The following is a 21,835-nucleotide window of genomic DNA, read 5'->3' as shown; positions in this document are numbered from 1 at the left end:
GCTGTTATCGGCAAACCACACATAATGTGAAAGTCTTCAAGGGTGAAGGAAACATCATGCCCAAATATCTTGAAACTAATAGAGTCTCGATCATTCGTGAATATTCGAGAAAGACACATACAATGAACCAACTTCATGCTACATTTGATATTCTCCATAGCAATAATGTGTTTAAATGGACCATTACTAAGCTTAGCCTGTTGTGCAGGAGTCAAGAAAGATGCAATTAAACTCTTCAAATCATGGTTCCCCTTCCAGTAACCCTTAGAGTTAAACCATTCTGTAAACTCAAAATATCTTTGTCCTGGTTTTGTGGTAGAGGCTGAGGGACATAAGGACCTGGGATTACTACAGGTAGTCTAGGTTTTTTAGGTGCTTTGCCTTCTTTAGCTACTTTAGGATCTTTAGGTGCTTTAGGAGCCATCTGTCAAAAAAAAGTAAAAGATACAAATAATAACATCAGGACATTATCAAAAAGATCATTTAAAACTTCAACACCTAAGAAGGCTTAAGTTCGACAGGTATTAAACAAAAACTTTAGCTGAAGGTTTTAATTTATTACTTAAAACTTCAGAAGGAGCCTGGCTAAATTAAAAAATGATATTGCACTAAAAAAACTTTGGCCAAGCAGCTGAAGTTTTTTTGTTATTACTTAAAACTTCAGAAGGAGCCTGGCTAAATTAAAAAAAGATACTATTGTACACTAAAAACTTACGGTACCTAAAGACAGCTGAAGTACTTTTTAGTTATTACTCAAAACTTACAGTAGNAAAAACTTCAGAAGGAGCTTGAAGTCTTCCTCCTACACTGGTTAAATTAAAAATTGATATTGCACTAAAAAAACTTCGGCCAAGCAGCTGAAGTTTTTTTGTTATTACTCAAAAACTTCAGCAGGAGGCTGAAGTTTTCCACATACACTGGCTAAATTAAAAAATGATATTGCACTAAAAAAACTTCGGCCAAGCAGCTGAAGTTTTTTTGTTATTACTCAAAAACTTCAGCAGGAGGCTGAAGTTTTCCACATACACTGGCTAAATTAAAAAAATGATATTGCACTAAAAAAACTTCGGCCAAGAGCTGAAGTTTTTTTTTTATTACTTAAAACTTCAGAAGGATACACTGGCTAAATTAAAAAAAAGATATTGCACTAAAAAAACTTCGGCCAAGCAGCTGAAGTTTTTTTGTTATTACTCAAAAACTTCAGCAGGAAGCTGAAGTTTTCCACATACACTGGCTAAATTAAAAAAATCATATTGCACTAAAAAAACTTCGGCCTAACAGCTGAAGTTTTTAATTTATTACTTAAAAACTTCAGAAGGAGCCTGAAGTTTTCCTCCTACACTGGTTAAATTAAAAATTGATATTGCACTAAAAAAACTTCGGCCAAGCAGCTGAAGTTTTTTTGTTATTACTCAAAAACTTCAGCAGGAGGCTGAAGTTTTCCACATACACTGGCTAAATTAAAAAAATCATATTGCACTAAAAAAACTTCGGCCTAACAGCTGAAGTTTTTTATTTATTACTTAAAAACTTCAGAAGGAGCCTGAAGTTTTCCTCCTACACTGGTTAAATTAAAAATTGATATTGCACTAAAAAAACTTCGGCCAAGCAGCTGAAGTTTTTTTGTTATTACTCAAAAACTTCAGCAGGAGGCTGAAGTTTTCCACATACACTGGCTAAATTAAAAAATTATATTGCACTAAAAACTTCGGCAAGCACAAAACATTCAGCAAAAAAAACAAAACACAAATTCAAATCCAAAAATAATGCCAAAACATGAAAAAAACTTCAGCTCCTATCCTAAAGTATCATTATCATCCGTTTAACTCTGAAAATTTTTAAAAATTTGAACGTTGAATCACAAAAGAATTTATAGAAATTACATTAACAACATGAACAACCTATCAAACTAAAGCCTATCATAAATACATGAATATCAAAACCCAAAACCAGAAATTAAATCATAAAACAAAACCCAGAAAGTTAATGCAATGTACCTGTGATTAAATCGTAATATGGTAACAACGATGACTAGCAGTTGAAAATTCGAAAGAACGACGAAAACTGTTTGATTTCTGAGAAGAGCAAATCAAAAAACGCGAATAACGGGAGAGAGAAACAGTAGAGCACTAGCGTATACTTGGAGAGAAAGTAGTCTTTTAACAAAAAAGGGTAAAATAGTCTTTTCAAATGGCTTTTAACAAAAAAGTGGATATGGGTACAAACAGAAAGACAAAGCGGGTACAGGTTAAAAGGGGGCGCCCAAATAGGGCGCCCACTGCAATTTTTACTTATAAGTTTGTTGCCTCATACATGGGCCTTAGATTTACAATAGAAATGGTTTAGTTGGTCGAATCCCCAATCATGTATGGGCTGTTTCAAGAGAAGAATTTGTTCAAAACTGGGAAAAAGATATAGAGGGTGTTTGACTAAGTTTATAAGCTGGTCAAACTAGCTTATAAGCACTTTTCGGCTTATCTACGCGTTTGGTAAAGTTAAAAGTGCTTATAAGCCAAAAATAAGCCAAAAGCCATAAGCTGGTCACCCCCAGCTTATGAATTTTTAGCTTATAAGCACTTTAAGTTTGACCAAGATTTTTATTATTTTATCCTTAAAATATTTCTTTCTAAAACAAAACTCCTACGTCCACACTCACGCCTCAAGTATTTAACTTAACCCCCTTCCCTCCCTCCCTCCCCCCCCTCCCCTCCCTCTTCAAGTCTGCGATTCTCATTGACTATTTAAGATAAGCAAATTCTCTATTCCTTTGCATACTTATATCTATGTGATTGTGTATTAATCTTTGAACTGTATGTAATTAATGAGGACATATCAAATTTTTGGTGTATTGCTTTCTAAGTGTTATGATGATGAAGACAATGTTTATTTCTCTTCAAATAGTTTGTCCTATTTAGGTTTATTTTTTACTGAGAAATTTTTGTCGATTTATTAATTATTATAACTTATGATTATATGCTTATCATAAAATAAATTATATTTATCATAAAAACTATCTTATCTAAGCACAGTTGTATTTAAAATAAAATGACAAATAGAATATTTTGTATTTGAATCGATCTGGAATCTAAAATTTTGAAGAAATTACGCCCTTATAAGTGTAAACAGTTCTAAGGTTATTTAAGTCATTTTAACAGAAAAAGAGCTTGTCAGCACTTTTTAATCAACTAGTTTTAGGGTACGCGCGATGCGCGAGAATCCTGTCTTAATGAGTATAAATTTAAAAAAAAATTTGGATAAAATAAAAGTGTAAGTTCCTAAAGATGATCATGAATATTGGTTGTGTATAACTAACTCAATAATTAAAGAAACTATCTCAGAAGTCCTCAATCATCAATAATTCAACTTAAGATTTGTTCCAAGTTTGTAATTTCATAATTTCAGTTTCGCAGCCAAGAACCTTGAAAATGTAAATAATCTTGAAGGATACAACTTATAATATATAAGTAGAGAACTAATAATTTACGATCTTTAGATAACACAAAATCAAAGTGCAATAAAAAAAAAGACATTAAAAAAAACAAGCTAGTAAGAGAATCTACAATTGAAAGCTAGCTGATAAACCGGCTCATATTTAGCTAAATATATCATGGATTAATAATTAAGAAATCTTGTTAATTTGTGCATTTAAAACTTTTGAAAGTTTAAAGTATAATATTGAATAAAATTATTGGTGCATTAGTCTTGTATACTTTTATAAAGTGAAACTATCTACGTTATTGTCCAAGAACCTGTACTTCTTCTTTCTCAAATCTTTTTATTCTTCTTTTATCTATTTTTAAAAATTATTTATATCTAATTTACGTGCAAGACCTATACGAAGTGATATTTTAATAATCTCTATATATTATAACTTTCTACATGGTTCGAATAAGAAAATAAATTGATACGCAAAATTTTAATTAATTTTAAGCTCTTAAATATTAAAATAATAATTAAATAACTATTAAATCAACAAAAGTAAGTTGTAGAATTTTCAACAAAGGTAACCCATGAACACGTTTTCTTATTTAATTAACATGTTACGGTGAAAGCTAAAATTTAAGACTTTCTTATTTAGTTCAATAAGGAAATATTTAATAACCAAAATTTTAGGTGATTTAAATTTTCTAAATATTAGGAAAGTAACTTAAATTACAATAGTGTCCAACGTGAAATTTATTTTTAGAGGGTAAAAAAGACGAACGATATTTCGCTAAGGGTCTTCGTGCTTTTAATATAGTATAGATTACTGCAGCAACTTATTATCAATTTCAGCACTTGTACGGTTGTACCCAAACACGTAACTGCTTATTTATTAAATCAGTTTCAGCACTTAAAAGTACTTTTCAACACCTAATGTTTATCAGCTACTTTAAATCACCTAATCCAAACGGGCTCACAGTGGATAGGCAATTTTCATCACTAAAGTAGATAACAGTACTACCACAAACATGCTATTCTATTTTTTTTATTTTTAGTTTTTTGCTCTTAGATTTTGTAAAAAAAGAATATTTTAAAAGGAAAAGCATCCCCACTAACAGTTCAAGAACATGAAACTACTGCAAAGAAAAAGAGAAAAAGTGAAAGGTTCAAAAAACAAACCCTCATAAAGATTCTCCTCAATCATCGATAAACACTTCCCCAACAGTCTTTCTTGAACTAGAGAAAATTTGGAATAGAAATCAATCTCAACACCTTCTAGCAATTCCCTGATGGCCCTTTCAATAACAAATAGATTAACATCATCTTATTTTTCAACTTTCCCATGTTCCTTTTCTGTGTCCATATTTATAATTCTATTTATACTTCCATTTCTCATTCCAACACAAGCTCAATCAAGACTCTGCAGAAAATCTTGTGGTGGCATTCCAATTCAATACCCTTTTGGCTTAGATGATGGATGTGGCAGTCCATATTACAGGCATATTCTTGTTTGTACAGCAGATATGCTTGAGTTTAGAACACCTTCAGGCAGATACGCTGTTAAAAATATAAACTATTCAGATCCTCACATTCTTGTCACTGACCCCTTTATGTGGAATTGCCTAGACGGCGATAATTTTCGCCCGACAAGGCCATTTAGCCTAGATACTAGCACACATTTCACTCTATCACCTCAAAATGATTACCTTTTTTTCAACTGTAGTGAAAAAGATGTGATCATTGAGCGAAAACCAACTTTCTGTGAGCGTTTTCCTGAACAGTGTGATTCGACCTGTGATAGTTCGAGTTATCTTTGTAGGCACTTACCTGAATGTGCTAATGGATTGAGGAGTAGCTCTTGTTGTTCTTACTATCCTAAAGCTACAGAGTCTTTGAGACTTATGTTGAAGCATTGTGCAACTTATACTAGTGTGTATTGGAGAAATCTTGGTGTAACTCCGGCTTTTAATGAGGTCCCTGAGTATGGGATTAGAGTTGGTTTTGATATTCCAGTGACTACGCGATGCCTCAAGTGTCAAGATTCTGATAAGGGAGATGGCATATGTGGGTTTCATACAGAGAGACTCAATTTTTTGTGCCTGTGTAACAAAGGAAACAGTACAACCAACTGTAATGGTAAGCAAATGTGAATAGTAACTACTAACTAGGTCCAATTTAGTCATGTTCTAATGTTCCAAGCGAACACTGCCTGTTTTTTATTATTTCAAAGGATAGGATACACTGGACATTCAATCAAAGCCTCTTCTTTGATGAATGAATGCATTTCTTTAATCCCATAGTTATTAATGCCCGAATTCTTTCTTCTGTATCAAGGATGTAATCATTGGTTATCCTGAGATGTCTCAATTTTTGAGAGTAAAGATATTAATGACAAGAAAGACTTTTTTATGTTATATATTTTTTCAATCTTTCCCCTACTTGTGGCATAGTTTCTTGATATTTGAACGAGAAATGAATGACGAGTTCCCTTTGAAATTAGATATGTTAAAGTCAATACTGATTCATCCTCAATGTACTGTGCAGATAGTGAAAATTCGCACAGGAAGCCTGGAGTTGTTGCAGGTAATTATTGCTTATTGATTGATCAGTGCTCTATTAATTGGTTACTGTTTTAATAGCTTGCAACTTTACACCCTCCTTGTACTTTTTCATTAAGATTTCTTTAGTGATACATATGTTTGAAATGTTGCAGGGACTGCAACTGCAGTATCAGTTGCAGGGGCATTTGGAATTGGAGTTGGTGTATGGTACTTGAAGAAAGTGAGAGCAAAAGCACCAGTAACTCATGGAGTTCAAAGCAATGAGAACAGACTATTCTGAGTTCACTTTGAATTTGGAAATGGAAGAAAAGACAGACATAAAGAAATAGTATGCAAATATAGTGAATATGATTGAACTTGCTATTCTATGTTCCAAAATCAGCATATTTTGTGAGTCCATGATTTGATACTCAAACTCCATTTCCTTTGTGAATCTAAAGTCTCTATCTCTTTAAGTGTGGCTTCCAAGATTACATTCCAAAATCCCGTGCAGTTAGTTGCTTGTACGGTAAATTTCACAAATGGTCATATAACTACGACCTTTTTGTTAGCAAAGTCATATAACTTTGTTTTCTCACACAAAAGTCATAAAACTTTCACTACTTCACTCAAAAAATCATTGATACCGGAAAGACAATTCTCCGGTAATTTTTTCTTATTCTACCCTTTCTTTTATTTTTTAAAATTTAGTTTAATAAATTATGACTCAATTAAAATATGCATGACCCAATACGACCCGACCGATGTCCATATCCACAAATTAAATCATTCCCCCAAAATAAGATACTTCTCAATACCGACAAACTATACAGCTTAATTACCATGATATATTCTTTTCAGTTATTCGCTTATTCACCTCCCTCCTTGGGTAAGTATCTTAGTTGTGATAATAGGTAGGTGGTTCATAGATCCCATGACTATCCTGTCACAATTTCTTTAATTCTAAGGAAGTACCTAACAATGAAAATCTTAAACTAAAACATTCCTGGAACTAAGAACTACTTTTGCAGGAGAACGAGCAACATCACTAAACAAAATATTGCTTACTAAGCAATACAGCAAATAAAATGTGCATCAACCAAAAGATAAAAGCAGACACAATATGTTGTGCCATTTTAAGTGTATGCCATTTACGAAAGAAAAGAAATTTTAGACAAAGATCCCTATTTTGTCTTTGAGAGTCTGCACTTCTTCTTCACCACAACTTGCACATACTCTTGCACAACTTTCTTTTTGACTTCCCTGCCTCTTTTTGATACTTTACAGCTTCAGTGGCATCTTGCACAACTTTATGACCATGTACAGCTCTCCCGACAATATCTTGTTCGACAACATCCTATAAAACAATACAACACCATGAGAAAAAATAAAACTAGCATATATAAAGGACCATGAAAGGTTTGAAACTATTTTACCTCTATAGTTGATTGATTTGTTAAGATGCAGTCTACATCTGTGACGACCCAAAGGGTCATCACCTGTTTTCTCCTTTTTTCCGTGCTTCCGAGGCCTTGAAAACCTCACTTTTAGTTGCCTCGATTTGCGTGCGCAGTCCGGGCGCGTAGCCGGAAAGCTTATATGTTAAATTCTGTGAAAGTTGCAAAAATTTGGCTTTAAAATGATTAAAGTTGACTTTGGTCAACATTTTGGGTAAAAGGACCTGGACCCATAATGTGACGGTCCCGGAGGGTCCGTAGAAAAATATGAGACTCGGGCATATGCCCGGAATCGAAATCCGAGGTCCCGAACCCGAGAAATGAATTTTTAAAAGAAATTGTTTTTCTGAAATGAATATGAAAATTTGAAATGAAAATAGATTAGAAAGTATTGGTATCGGGCCCGTATTTTGGTTCCGGCGCCCGGTACAGGTCTTATATGTGGTTTAAGCGCTTTTTGTGAAATTTGGTTGAAATCGGACGTCGTTTGACGTGTTTCGGACCAAAATATCTAAAATTTGAAGTTTAAGAAGTTAGAATGAAAAGTGATGATTTTGAGGTTTGATTCATTGATTTTGATGTTATTTGGCGATTTGATCGCACGGTTAAGTTCGTAGGATGTTGTTGAGTTAGTGTATGTATTTGGTTAGGAGCCCCGAGGGCTCGGGAGTGTTTTGGAGGTGTTTCGGGTTTGTTTAAACTTAGGAAAAATTGCAGAAAGTCCAATTCTGGTGTTCTGGCATGTTGTTCTATGCGATCGCATAGGAGCATACGCGATCGCATAGTGTAAGTCTCAGGTGCCCCGTCTTTGTTCTATGCGATCGCAAGAGTTCATCCGCGATCGCGTAGCTTAGCCCCATTCCTTCAATGCGATCGCATTCTCCTCTACGCGATCCCGGTGTATAAAGCCAGCTTTCATTATTTTCCTTCTATGCGATCGCGTGTTACTGTCCGCGATCGCAGTGCTCAGAAACTCTACTCTATGCGATCGCAACCTTATGTACGCGATCGCAGTGCACAGCAGGCCTTACCCTATGCGATCGCAATCTCCTTCCCGCGATCGCGATGAACAAATTCGCCCAGTTATTTTAATTCTTCAAAACAGAATGCAAACGGGATTTTCATAACACTTCTCAAACTCTTTCTTCTCCAAAGTTCTAGGGCGACCATTGAAGCATCCTTTCACCATTAACTCTTGGGTTAGTAATTTTTAACTCGTTTTCTTCATTTTCCATCAACATCTATTGAATTCCTAGACCTAAAACATGTGATTAGGCGTAGAAATGGGGGATTTGAGTTAGAATAAGGCTTTTTGATTTTTTCTTGATCTAGACCTCGTTTTGGGGTCGAATTTGAAAACAAATTATATATTCGGGCTCGTGGGTGAATGGTGATATGAATTGTCCGAACCTCGTGTTTGACCAAGCGGCCCAGGCGATTTTTGGGATTTTGGGAAGAAAGCTTGGAAATCTATAATTAGCCATTGGGTTTGATTTGTTTAGCATATATTGAAACTATGAAGTCATTATTGTATAGATTTGATTGAATTGGAGCGAATTCGAGATGGAAAGCGGTTGTGGTGGATTGATTTGGCCGTGGAAGTTGAGGTAAGTGTTTGGTCTAACCTTAGCTTGAGGGAATAGGAGTTGAGTCTTATTTGCTACTTGCTAATTATCGAGTACGATGTATAGGCATGGTGACGAGTATCTATACATTGGTGTCTAGCATGACCGTGAGTCCTATATTGTGATTTCCATGACTTTGTTGTATTATTCATGGCTTGGTGATTATTTCTATTTGTTGTGCAAAGATGTGGAAAGAATCGTGACTTATGGATATTGAGGAGCGTTGGCTCCAGTTGTATAGCGAATTGCGAAAGTATATGTGATAATTGAACCTCTAGAGCATTGGCTCGAGTTGTAAAGTGAATTGTGAAGTAAAAGTGAGGAGAGAAAAGATCATTATGCTGTCCTTGGCGGGCTATTGTTGAGTTGTGGTTCCCTTGTACTGTGTAGGTTAATACTTCCTTGTGTTGAGTGATGACTACAGTTATAGCTGAGGTAGTTAAGTGTTGTCATAGGTTGGTTATAGCTGAGGTAGTTAAGTGTTGTCATAGGTTGGTCATAGCTGAGGTAGTTAAGTGTTGTAACAGGATTGATTATAGTTGTGGCATTTAGACGTTGTAACAGGATCGGTTATAGCTGCGGTAGTTAGATGTTGGGCCCGGTGCGGTTATAGATGTTTCTCCCTTGCCGGGACATTTGATTTGATATTTTGCTCCCTTGCCGGGAAGTTATTATGTTGTTGTTACCTTGCCAGGAAGTTATACATTGTTGTCCCCCAGCCGGGATTATTTTGTTATATTGTGATTGATGAAATGGGAGCGGGTGGTACGCCTACCACAAGATTGATGAAATGGGAGCGTGTGGTACGCCTACCACGTAGTATTATGAAATGGGATCGTGTGGCACGCCGACTACTTATATATTATGAAACGGGATCGTGTGGCACGCCGACCACTTATATATTATGAAATGGGATCGTGTGGCACGCCGACCACTTATATATTATGAAATGGGATCGTGTGGCACGCCGACCACTTATATATTATGAAATGGGATCGTGTGGCACGCCGACCACTTATATATATATTATGAAATGGGATCGTGTGGCACGCCGACCACTTATTCTGCGTTAGAAGAATTTAGTTGTAGTTTCCTTATTTATCCCTGCTATTCTGTTTATCTGCTACCCCCAACAGCATGTTCCCCTCCCAGTCTCAATTATTAATTTCCGCTGTTATTTTGTTGTACTTGTATATATAGATATATCTGCACAGGTTTGTTTGGTAGTCTTGTCTAGCCTCGTCACTACTTCGCCGGGGTTAGGCCAGGCACTTACCAGCACATGGGGTCGGTTGTGCTGATGCTACACTCTGTGCATCTTTTTGCATAGATCACAGCGCCGGAGCAACAGCTTTTGGACAGCAATAGTTGATTGGGAGTTGAATTCAGTCCAGGGACATTTGAGGTAGCCTTGCTGACGTCCGCAGGCCCGGAGTCCCTTTCTATTTTATTCAGTTTGTTATCATTTGTACCAAAGCAGATAGTTTTATGTTTCATTCAAACCTTGTATTTAGTATTCTCTAGAGGTTCGTGAGTATTGTGACACCAGTCTTGGGTAGAGGATCTTGTTAAACTTCCGCATTTTTCTTTCAGTTAATTACTATTTGAGACTTCCGCTTTATCATATCAAGTTTTGTTTTTATTAAATGATCAATAATTGCTAAAAGAAGTAAATTAACTTGGCTTGCCTAGCTCCCATTAGTAGGCGCCATCACGACTCCCGAGGGTGGAAAATCCGGGTCGTGACAACATCTATCCTTTCTGCATTTTCAGGTTGTTGAATGAAACCTTGAGTACCCCACACCTCTGGATAATAAATATTTGAGTAGCCCTAGATATCACCTACAGGTTCTTCTTAGTTTTGATTTGGAGTAGGGTCTTCGTTTTAGGTTGGAGCAGGGTCATGATTTGGATTTGGAAAAGGCGATTGTTGGTTTAGAAAGCTAGAGAAAGTTGTTTTTGCATATTTACTGTGGCCTCTAGCATTATGCCCAACCACTTTGCAAATAGAGCAGCTAATTTGTGTGGTACCCTTCTTAGATATTCGTTGAGGTTTCTTGTCTCAGCCCTCTTTTACTTTGTACTCTGAGCTGCAACTGTTGAAATTCGAATGCATTCACAGAGCCAATGCAGCGGAATATTAATCAGCCATGGTTGTTCAAGTAATGTGGGGAATTGTCTTGGAATAACTTTGACAAAAAATCTAGAGCCTTCTAGTCTGAGCCTATCGTAGGATGCCAGACTGATGGAGTCACAGACGTACTAATAGGTAGGCTAGGGACTCTTAGGCAAATACTTTAGCCCTAGGAACTTCTTCATAAATTATAATTACCCTAGGAATTCCTAATATATGGTAATTTCTTTCCATCGAAGAAACTACCATATATGAATAACTACAGAATATTATCTGATATATTATTTTCTTTGAGAGACAAAGTAAATAATATATTACCTTATATGTGGGCCACACTAGAAATCTCTAGAAGAGACGGTAAAATTTTAACATTCTCCCACTTGGCCCACATATTAAAATCAAATAATCCTTTATGAGAGATAAACATATAATATGGCCATAGACTTTATCATTTAACTAAAAGTTATGCAACAATCACTTTAACTAGAATATAGTATTACACGAATCATGGCGGTCATGCTTTTAAACAAACACTTCCTTCCATGTATTACAATGCACAATACATTCTAACAAAGTGTCTAACAGCTTTATGAATGAACTTAATATAAGTCATTCAGAGTCCAATTTTATTGATCCAATGATCACAATAATACATGAAAAATCAAAAGTGTGCATTGTCACGTATTTCAAAATAAACATAATGTCTAGAAAAACTGTTAAAGAGCAAAGCAAGACTAAATTGAGCTACTAAGCCCCATACGGGTTACATGATCCTTGAAAATATTAGCCGGCAGACCTTTAGTCATAGGATCAACAATCATCAAAGTAGTACTAACAGGCTCAAAATTCACATCTTGCTTCTTCACATAGTCTCTAACCATCAAGTACTTTATGTTGATGTGCTTGCTTCGGCTGCCACTTTTATTGTTCTTAGAGAAGAACACTGCAACTGAATTGTCACATAAGATTCTCAATGGCCTTGAAATGGAATCGACAATCCTAAGGGCGGAAATAAAGTTTTTCAACCATAACGCATGTGATGTAGCTTCAAAGCATGCTATAAATTCAGCTTCCATTGTGGATGTTACAACAATGGTCTGCTTGACACCTCTCCAAGACACAGCACCTCTAGCAAGAAGGAAAATGTATCCTGAAGTGGATTTACCATTGTCTTTGCATCCACCCAAATCAGAGTCTGAATATCCAATCAACTCCAATGAGTCAGAGTATTTGTATGTGAGCTTAAAATTCTTAGTTCCTTGCAAATATGTCAAGAACCTTTTACCAGCTTTCCAATGGTCAAGACCATGGTTACTTTGATATCTGCCAAGCATTCCTACGCAAAAGCAATATTAGGTCTAGTACAGACTTGTGCATACATAAGGCTCCCAACAAGCGAAGCATAAGGAATATTTTTCATTCGCTCCTTTCCCGATGCATTTTGTGGACGTTGATTCAATGAGAATTTGTCACCTTTAGTTATGGGTGCTGCTATAGGTGAACAGTTCTTCATCCCGAATCTTTCCAGAATTCTTTCAATGTAGGCCTTTTGAAACAGTCCAAGTAATCTTTGGGATCTGTCGCTGTGAATCTCTATGACAATGACATAAGAGGCTTCACCCATATCCTTCATCTCAAAATTCAGGATAAGGAACTGTTTAGTCTCGTGCAACAATCCCAAATCACTACTTGCAAGAAAAATATCATCCACATATAGGACTAGAAAAATATATTTGCTCCCACTTATCTTAAGGTATATATACTGATCAATGATGTTCTTCATAAATTCAAATGAAGAAACAACATTATGAAATTTAATATACCACTGGCGGGAAGCCTCCTGCCCCAGCCCCAGCCCCTGGCACAGCCTCGGTCTCGACCTATGCCCCTCGTAGGAGCTGCCACTGGGGGCTCTAGCTGCTGCTTGGCTGAAGATACGGTGCGTGTTCTCGCCATCTGCGAGAGAACTGAATAGAAGGATTCGATCAGCAACGATAGAACAAAAATTGCACGATAGAGAAGAATAGAAGTGAAAATGTTCCTAACTCCAAAGCCTCTGGAAGATAAGTACAAACATCTCTGTACCGATCCTCCAGACTCTACTAAGTTTGCTCGTGACTCGTGAGACCTATGTAACCTAGTGCTCTGATACCAACTTGTCACGACCCAGAATTCCCATCGTCGAGACCGTGATGGCGCCTAACATTTCACTTGCTAGGAAAGCCAATGTTAGAATAATTTACTTCTTTTAACAGTTTAGACCATAACATTAATAACGAACTGAAATAACAGATATATTCTAAGTATAAATACGGAAGCTAAACCAGCCAAACATCTATTACAATTCCCTAAACCTGGTGTCACAAGTGCACGAGCTTCTAGAATAATATATAAGGATCTGAAACAAGTACAAAGTTGTTTGAATGAAAATATACAACTAAAAAGAAAGAGGATGGGGACTCCAGGAGCAGCGGGCGCTAAACAGTCGTACCTCAAGTCTCCGTCAGTGTCCGATCCGCGCACGCTAATATTCGCCGCTGGGACCGACTCCAAAATCTGCACAGTGTGTAGAGTGTAGTATCAGTACCACCGACTTAGCCCATAAATGGATTTATTCAACTTGCAAACAAGGTGACTTTTATCTTTATCGCAAAATCCTTCAGGCTGACGCATTTATACCTCCACTTCAAGATCTCCATTGAGGAAAGCTGTTTTCACATCCATTTGATGTAACTCTAAATCAAAATGAGCTACTAATGCCATGATTATTCTCAATGAATCCTTCTTTGATACTAGAGAGAAGGTTTCATGGTAATCAATGCCTTCCTTTTGAGTAAAACCCTTGGCTACAAGTCTGGCTTTATATCGTTCGATATTACCAGATGAGTCTCTTTTAGTTTTAAAGACCCACTTTGAACCTATGGTAGAGGATCCCTTTGGTAATTCAACGAGATCCCAAACTTTGTTTTTAGCCATATATTCTAACTCTTCTTTCATGGAATCATACCAAAGTATGGAGTTTTCTCCACTCATGGCTTGTGAAAACGAGCATGGATCATCTTTTAGTCCAATATCATAATCAGGCTCTTGGAGATACACAACATAGTCACTAGAAATTGCTGGTTTTCAAACTCTAAAGGATTTTCTCACTCCCACTGGTTCAGACACTTCTTCAGTGGGTTCAGGTAAAGCGGGTTGATCTTCATGTTGCTCCTCAAGTGGTGGTGGATCTTGAACATGTTGTTGTTCAGATAATTCATGAGAATTTTTCTGAGCAACATTCAAGTTCCCGATAAATAAAGGTACCACAGGTGGTTCCCTTATTTCTTCCAATCCCACCCTTTGAGTCAAACCACTCCCACTCTCTTCATGCTCCACAAGAAATTTAGCGTTTCTAGCCTCAACAAATTTAGGAGAATGAGAAGGACAATAAAACCTAAACCCCTTAGACCGCATAGCCTATAAAATAAATCACTTATTGTTCTTTCATCCAACTTCTTTAGTTGTGGGTTATAAACCCTCACTTCAGTTGGACATCCCCAAATGTATAAATGATTTAAACTAGGTTTTCATCCTTTCCATAACTCGAAAGGTGTCTTGGAGACAACCTTGGATGGAACCCTATTTAAAATAGACACAGCGGTTTTTAAGGCTTCACTCCATAAGGATAAAGGTAAACTTGATCTGCTAATCATGCTTCTTACCATGTCCATTAATGCCTGGTTCCTTCTTTCTGCCATACCATTTTGTTGTGGTGTTCCTGGCATGGTATATTGAGCAATTATACCTTCACTTTCAAGGAACTCAGCAAATGAACCCTTAACTTGTCCCTTATCTGTGTACCTACCATAATATTCTCCACCCCTATCAGATCTTACAATTTTGATCTGAGCACCAGTTTGTTTCTCTACTTCTGTTTTGTAAACTTAAAAGCATCAAGTGCTTCTGAATTTGTTAAATTGAAAATAGAGATACATATATCTTGAATAGTCATCAATAAATAAGATAAAATATCTCTCACCATTCAAGCAAGGGGTAGGAAAAGGTCCACATATGTCTGTATTATGATCTCAAGCAATTCAGAATTCTTTTTGGCACCTTCAGTTGATTTGTTGGTCTGCTTACCCTTTATGCATTCCACACAAGTCCCAAAGTCAGAAAAATTAAGAGCTTTTAGAACTCCATCGTTAACCAACCTCTTGACTCTATCAATAGAGATGTGTCCCAATCTCTTGTGCTAAAGACTTGATGAGTTCTCATTGATAATACATCGCTTAGTGCCAATTTCTTTATCATGCAAAGGTAAAACATTGCATTCAAATGTGGAGTCTAGCTCAAGTTTATATAAATTTCCATTTAAATTTTCAAAACCAATAACTTTATTATCTTTCAAAAGTTTTACAGAAGGATAATGACAATTCAAATCATATCCACTAATTAATAGTCTTGAAAGAGAAAATTAAATTTCTAGAATATTCTGGAACATAAAAAGTATTTTCTAAATCTAAGTGAAAACCATCCTTCAAAATGAGCCTATAATTCCCCATACCATCCATACGTGAATGGGTCCTATTGCAAGAATAGACGTATTGTTTACTTCCTATCGGTTTCCTCTAAGTTAGAAAGCCCTGCATGATTTTGGCAATGTGAATTGTAGCACCAGAATCAATCCACCATGTATTATCTGAAACTTTAGTAAAATTAGATTCATAACATACAAAGGTTAGAAATTACCTTTCTTCTCAAGCCATTTCTTGTATTCAGGCAATCCTTCTTCTAGTGTCCCTTCTTCTTACAGAAACGGCAAACATCTTTGTCAAAGGTGGTTTCTCTTCATGGGAACACTTTTGCCCTTCTTTGCATTTCTCTTACCATGAGTCACCATATTAACACTTTCAGGTGTCTCATGCTTCAACCTCTCTTCTCCTTGAACACACATGGTCAAAAGTTCATTGATTGACCATTTATATTTATGTGTGTTGTAAGAAATCTTGAACGGACCATATTACGCAGGAAGTGAGTTAAGAATGAAATGCACAAGAAATGGTTCAGACATATCAACCTCAAGGGACTTGAGTTTAGCAGCAATGTCTCTCATGTCCATAATATGCTCACGCACTGTACGACTTCTGTCAAAAGTCATACTTGAGAGTCTCTTCATAAGGGTGCTGGCCAATGCCTTGTCAGAGCTTACGAATTGTTCATCAATTGCCTTCATGTAAGCTTTGACCTTATCGCTATTAGGGAAAGAACCCCTAATGCTTTGGCTTATGTGGGCTTTTATGAGCATCAAACTTAAGCGATTGGATCGCTCCCACCGCTCATAATCAGCCTTAGCTGCTGGAATACTTGATTCCGTGGTAATAGGTGGTTCATCCACACGGAGTGCCAGGTCCAAATCCGAGCACCCTAAAGTGAGAAGGACTTTCTCCTTCCATTCAGCATATTGTCACCAGAAAATATTGGAATTCGAGCATTCTCATTAAAAATAATGGTAGGAAAAGCGGTAAAGACTGAAAAACAAGGATAAACATACATAAGCTATGAAGTACAATTCACCAAAGGTGAATCGCGTAAAATACCGATTCTAAGTAAATTCTAGACCTTCCTATGGGCAGAGGTTGCAACCCATGCATAGAATTTACTTTACTTTATTAGACTAGTAAACCAAGATATACAAATATTAATCCGTAGCTGTGGGCATAAGATTATTTTCAGCTTAAAGGTTTACTATCTCATTCCAATTAATCCCACCAAAATGGTTACCTCCCTGTAGGGCCGGGTAACCATTTTAATGAGATAATTGGACTATATAGATATCATTATTATTTTTTATCACTAAAACTTTATGTGAGTAAACAACTTAATTTCTTTTATATCAAGTATTCAAGATGTTGTGGCTACTACCTAAATACATGACATAAAAAAAAACTCCTAATGACATCTTACAATGATTTGTCTAAATAATCAACTTACACAGAATGTTGATTTATCTCAAAATAGGCACACAAAATATAGGCATGCCTATATATTTCCCCATCAGGAAAAAATAATTTTTTTTAAAAAAAATTAAACTACCTTAAATAGTAGCAAGACTAATTGAAGATTCCATATCACACAATGAACTTCCAAACATGCAAAATGCATCATGGTTAATTCGGGACTTCGGCTATTACTTGAGTCAGACTATTGATCATTTATTCCATGAAGCGAAAACAATCAAAGTGGTTTAAGCCGTACAATTTATAAGTCGTCTCAGAACATAATATAACTCAAGAAGTCAATTACATATTTACCCTTATTTATATCGACAAGAACCTACTAGGAGTTGCAGTATATACGAAAGTAACATAACTCCTAATACTTTTCATCATATAGTTTTTTTTTTAATTTCACTAACCTGAATGCACAATGGAAAAACAAATATTTAAAAAACCCAAGTTACATAGATCTAGCGTTCTACATAAGATGGAAGGCAGGAAACATGGACTAAGCAATACAAAAATGAACATAATGATTGATGGCTTGAGTTATTACTGTCATATGTGGGTGTGGTAAAATTACATGTAGACCAGAATAACATTATTAGAACCCACATGTAGTTATAAACTTTGATACCTTAAATTGGTCCTTTGAAAACACTGTATGAATATTAATATTCAATATCAAGAAGTGGATTTGAGAATTGCTCGTTTATGACTGCAGTAAAAGAGACACCTACGAGTTTCTCTACGAATCTGGTTTAGCTTCCAATTTACAAAAATTTCTCATACGACACAACAAATTGATGGTAAAATAAATCTCCATCACTATAATACAACGGGATACTGAACAACACGGCTAAAGTATGCTCTGATACCATATGTTGAAATTCGAATACATTCACAGAGCCTACGCAGCGAAATATTAATAGGAACGTACCTTCAGTCATGGTTGTTCAAGTAATGTGGAATTGCCTTGGAAGAACTTTGACAAGTAATGTGGAATTGCCTTGGAAGAACTTTGACAGAAAACCTAGAGCCTTCTAGCCTGAGTCTATCGTAAGATGCCAGACTGATGGAGTCACATGCGTATTTATAGGTAGGCTAGGGACTCTTAGGCAAATACTTTAGCCCTAGGGAGTTCTCCACCAAATTATAATTACCCTAGGAACTCCTAATATATGGTAATTTCTTTCCATCAAAGAAACTATCATATATGCATAACTACAGAATATTATCCGATATATTATTTCCTTTGGGAGATAAAGTAAATAATTTATTACCTTATATGTGGACCACACTAGAAATCTATAGAAGAGATAGTAAATTTTTAACAGCAAATTCTCTTTGTCTTTCTAGTTCTTCAGCCTCCTTTCTCCTAGCCTTAGGCTTCCTCCCACTCTTTTTCTTTACTAGCTTAGGCGGGAGAATGTCACCACCTCCTACAACCTCAAGCAGTGATCTCCAGGGCCAGTAGGGTTTACATAATAAGAATATTCTTTTTTTTGTGGTTTTCTGTTTTGTAATAGTCCGTGACTTAATCTTCTATTAACACATTGTTGCCAAGAATACTAACCACACCATGATGACAAGGCAATCTAGTCAAATCCCACCTTCTACAAGTACAAGTCTTGGCAGACATATCAACAATATATGGCCCTCCAAGACCTTTAACTAAGACCCTAGTGCCTCCTGAAAAATCAGGTTCAAGCTTTGTTGAGTTTCAACAAATTTTTTTTAATCTTAGGGCATATTGGCCCTTGGTATCTCTCAATCCACTCTTTTTTTTGCACAACCTCCTTATCAACTTGTTCTTGATCATTTCTAGCACAGTTATTATGGCATTGTCCCTAACATCAGGTATATATCTAAAAAAAAATATATAACTTAGTATATTATTAAAAATAAAAGTGAATAAGAAAATGCAAAATCTTAATTACCTGTTGAAGCTTTCACATAAATTATTCAACAACATCTCACATTTTGTATGACATTTAAATAATGCTATAGTGCAAGTATTGAATGGTCTCTTAGGGTGATTGAACCATTCTCGGAACTCTTTGTCCTCATTATCCAGTTTATCTAGAAACTTCTTAAACAAGACTTCATTACTCGCTCTTGCCGCACTCCAAACTAAGTCTTTCAAATTTCTGCCTTTGTGTTTTTGTCTGAAATTCTGATACATTTGCCTAACACAATTTTGGTGTTCAACATTAGGGTACAAATCCTTCACAGCTCCATCAGCCACTTCAAAAAAATTATGAAATATTAAAAAAATAAAAATAAAGAACAATGAATAAGGTACACAGAAACAGAGTAAAATACTAAAGAAATAATATTACCTTCTATCTGTCTGACATAAATAATATATGGTGACTGTTCTGGATCTCCACATTCGCTCCCAGATTAACAAGAAACCAGCTCCAAGTTTCTCTACTTTCAGCTTTAGCTATGACTGCATATGCTATTGGAAAAATGCAATCATTTAGGTCAATATCCACTGCACTCAACGAGTTCTCTCCATAATTTCCCTTTAACCAACAACCATCCAAGCTAATGAATGGTATACAACCGGATTTCAAAGCATTCTTAAGTGCTCCAAGACAAACATAGAACCAAAAAATCTATCTTCGTCCCTCCACAAAATTACTGTAGAGCCTGAATTTCTTTTTCAATAACTCCTCTCTATATGATAACAACTTTGCATATTGGGTTCTCTCATCTCCATAAATCAATTTTTGTGCCATATTTCTGGTCCTCCAAGCTTTCATATAACTAATTGTATATTTATAGTCATTTCTAACATTTTCAATTAAACCATTCACACTCTATGTTGGATAAGCTCTGAATGTACTAAAATACCTATTAGCAATCCACTCAGTATTCATATGAAAGTTGTCAAACACATTTCCACCTATATGCTCCAAATTACAAGACTTGATCTGGATAGTTGGATCAGTCTTACTCACCGCAATAGCATACACTCTAAAAGGACATCCATCATGTTTGCATTTAAATATCACTCTCTCCTGGTCATTATTGGAGAATTTAAGCTGAAACCCGTTTTTAATACCATAATTTCTACAAGCATCTTTAAACTGCTTCAAGCTACTATATTTCATTCCAAGTTCCAAACTTGGATTATCTTTATGCTTTTGCTCATCATATTCTTCATAGTGAATTGTCTCCTCTTTATCATCTTCTTTATCAGATATCCTACCCTCTGATAATTCCTTTGATTCACCAACATCCGAGTCATATTTGTCATTCCCCTCTGGTATATAGATGCCAGAAGTTGATGTAACACTACTTGATCCTTTCTTATATCTTCCCATCATTTTCTTACTTAATTGCTCAGCTATTGCTTTCTTGGTCGTTACTTGCTCAGCCATTACATCCTCAAATTCGTCATCACCATCTTCAAAATTATAGTCGGAGTCACTAAAGTCGTCACTATCACTACCTTCCTCGACACTCTTACCATCTTGAATTCTACTCAAAAAAAATTTAAAATTCAATAAAGCAGCCTCAGAGCTTTCATTGAATGGAAGACCCAAATTGATACTTGAACCCTAGACGTGCATACAATTTAAAAGAACTGTTTACCCTGGAATCCGGATAACAATTGAATTTATATGGGGTTTTAAGGATCCGTGAACTAAAAGATACAAAAGGTTTAGGTTGAGGAAAATAAAGATAAAGACTCAACAATTGCTATTAAAGTAAATAATCGCAGAATATAATATTGCTTAGAACAATTGTGCTTGATAGCGTACAAGAATTTAGAGAGATGGTACTGTAGTGTAATGGTTTTTTCCCCGGTCCCCTCTTTATGGGGTCTTCTCCCCTTTTATACATTATGATTAAGGGTAAAAATAAGGTAGGTAAATTAATTACATCGTGGATCCCTGTAATTACGCCTTAATGGCCTGAAGTGGTTGAGAAAATCACGTTTGGGCGAGATATCCGGCGACGCTTGGTTATCCGTTACGAGTCCGGCTTCCGACCTTGTGTGTTTCTCCATCCGGTGGTGACTCATATCGAGCTCTGCAACGGTCTCGAAATGACTCGACCTCGGTTGTAGACGTGGCTGTTGTTCTACCTTGCATCCAGGTCGGGTTCGATGGCCCCGACTTGCCCCGGACCGGACCCAACCCGGTCGGGCTCAAGCAAAAAGGGTATCACCCAATACAAGAACAAAAATAAAAAATGATAATATCAAAAAATCATAACCCCACACTTAGTGATAAACCCTAGCACGCACTCATTGTCACAATATACAAAATTCTAAAATAAAGCAAAAACCCTTCCCCATAATTAGTGTTACCAACTAAAATTCAAAGTAAAAAGGCAACACAAACAAAAAATAATATTTTTTACCTCGTTTGGAGTCATTCCTAGAGCAGAAAAAGCATATTTGTGGTTACTAAGTGCAGCAAAAGCATTTGTGTAATCACTAAGTACAACAAAAGTATTATGGTTGTCCCTTAAAGTACTCCTATCCTATGAGATGGAGAGGAAGCCATCTTGTTGGCTTGAGAGCCCTGAAAGACCGCTACTTGAGAGCCTCGAAACACCGCTGCTTGAGAAAAGAACTTAGAAGTAGTATGTATTTTGGTGATCGCTGATTGAAAGCCCCAAAAGACTGCTTGAGAAGAGAACGGAAAAGAATCGT

The 21,835-nt window shown here is 36.1% G+C and overlaps 1 protein-coding gene across 1 annotated transcript; it reads left to right on the top strand.

The window, feature by feature from the left end:
• Window positions 1–4,555: 4,555 nt before the first annotated feature.
• LOC109215408 lies at window positions 4,556–6,439 on the top strand. Its single transcript, XM_019379473.1, has 3 exons — window positions 4,556–5,559; window positions 5,968–6,006; window positions 6,137–6,439. Exons 1-3 carry the CDS (start codon window positions 4,713–4,715, stop codon window positions 6,262–6,264), a joined length of 1,014 nt encoding a protein of 337 aa, XP_019235018.1. The 5' UTR covers window positions 4,556–4,712; the 3' UTR covers window positions 6,265–6,439.
• The last annotated feature ends 15,396 nt before the right edge of the window (window positions 6,440–21,835 follow it).

The sequence above is a fragment of the Nicotiana attenuata genome, unplaced genomic scaffold, assembly GCF_001879085.1.
Source record: "Nicotiana attenuata strain UT unplaced genomic scaffold, NIATTr2, whole genome shotgun sequence".
Taxonomy (NCBI): Eukaryota; Viridiplantae; Streptophyta; class Magnoliopsida; order Solanales; family Solanaceae; genus Nicotiana; species Nicotiana attenuata.
This window is presented reverse-complemented; position numbering and strand designations above follow the sequence as displayed.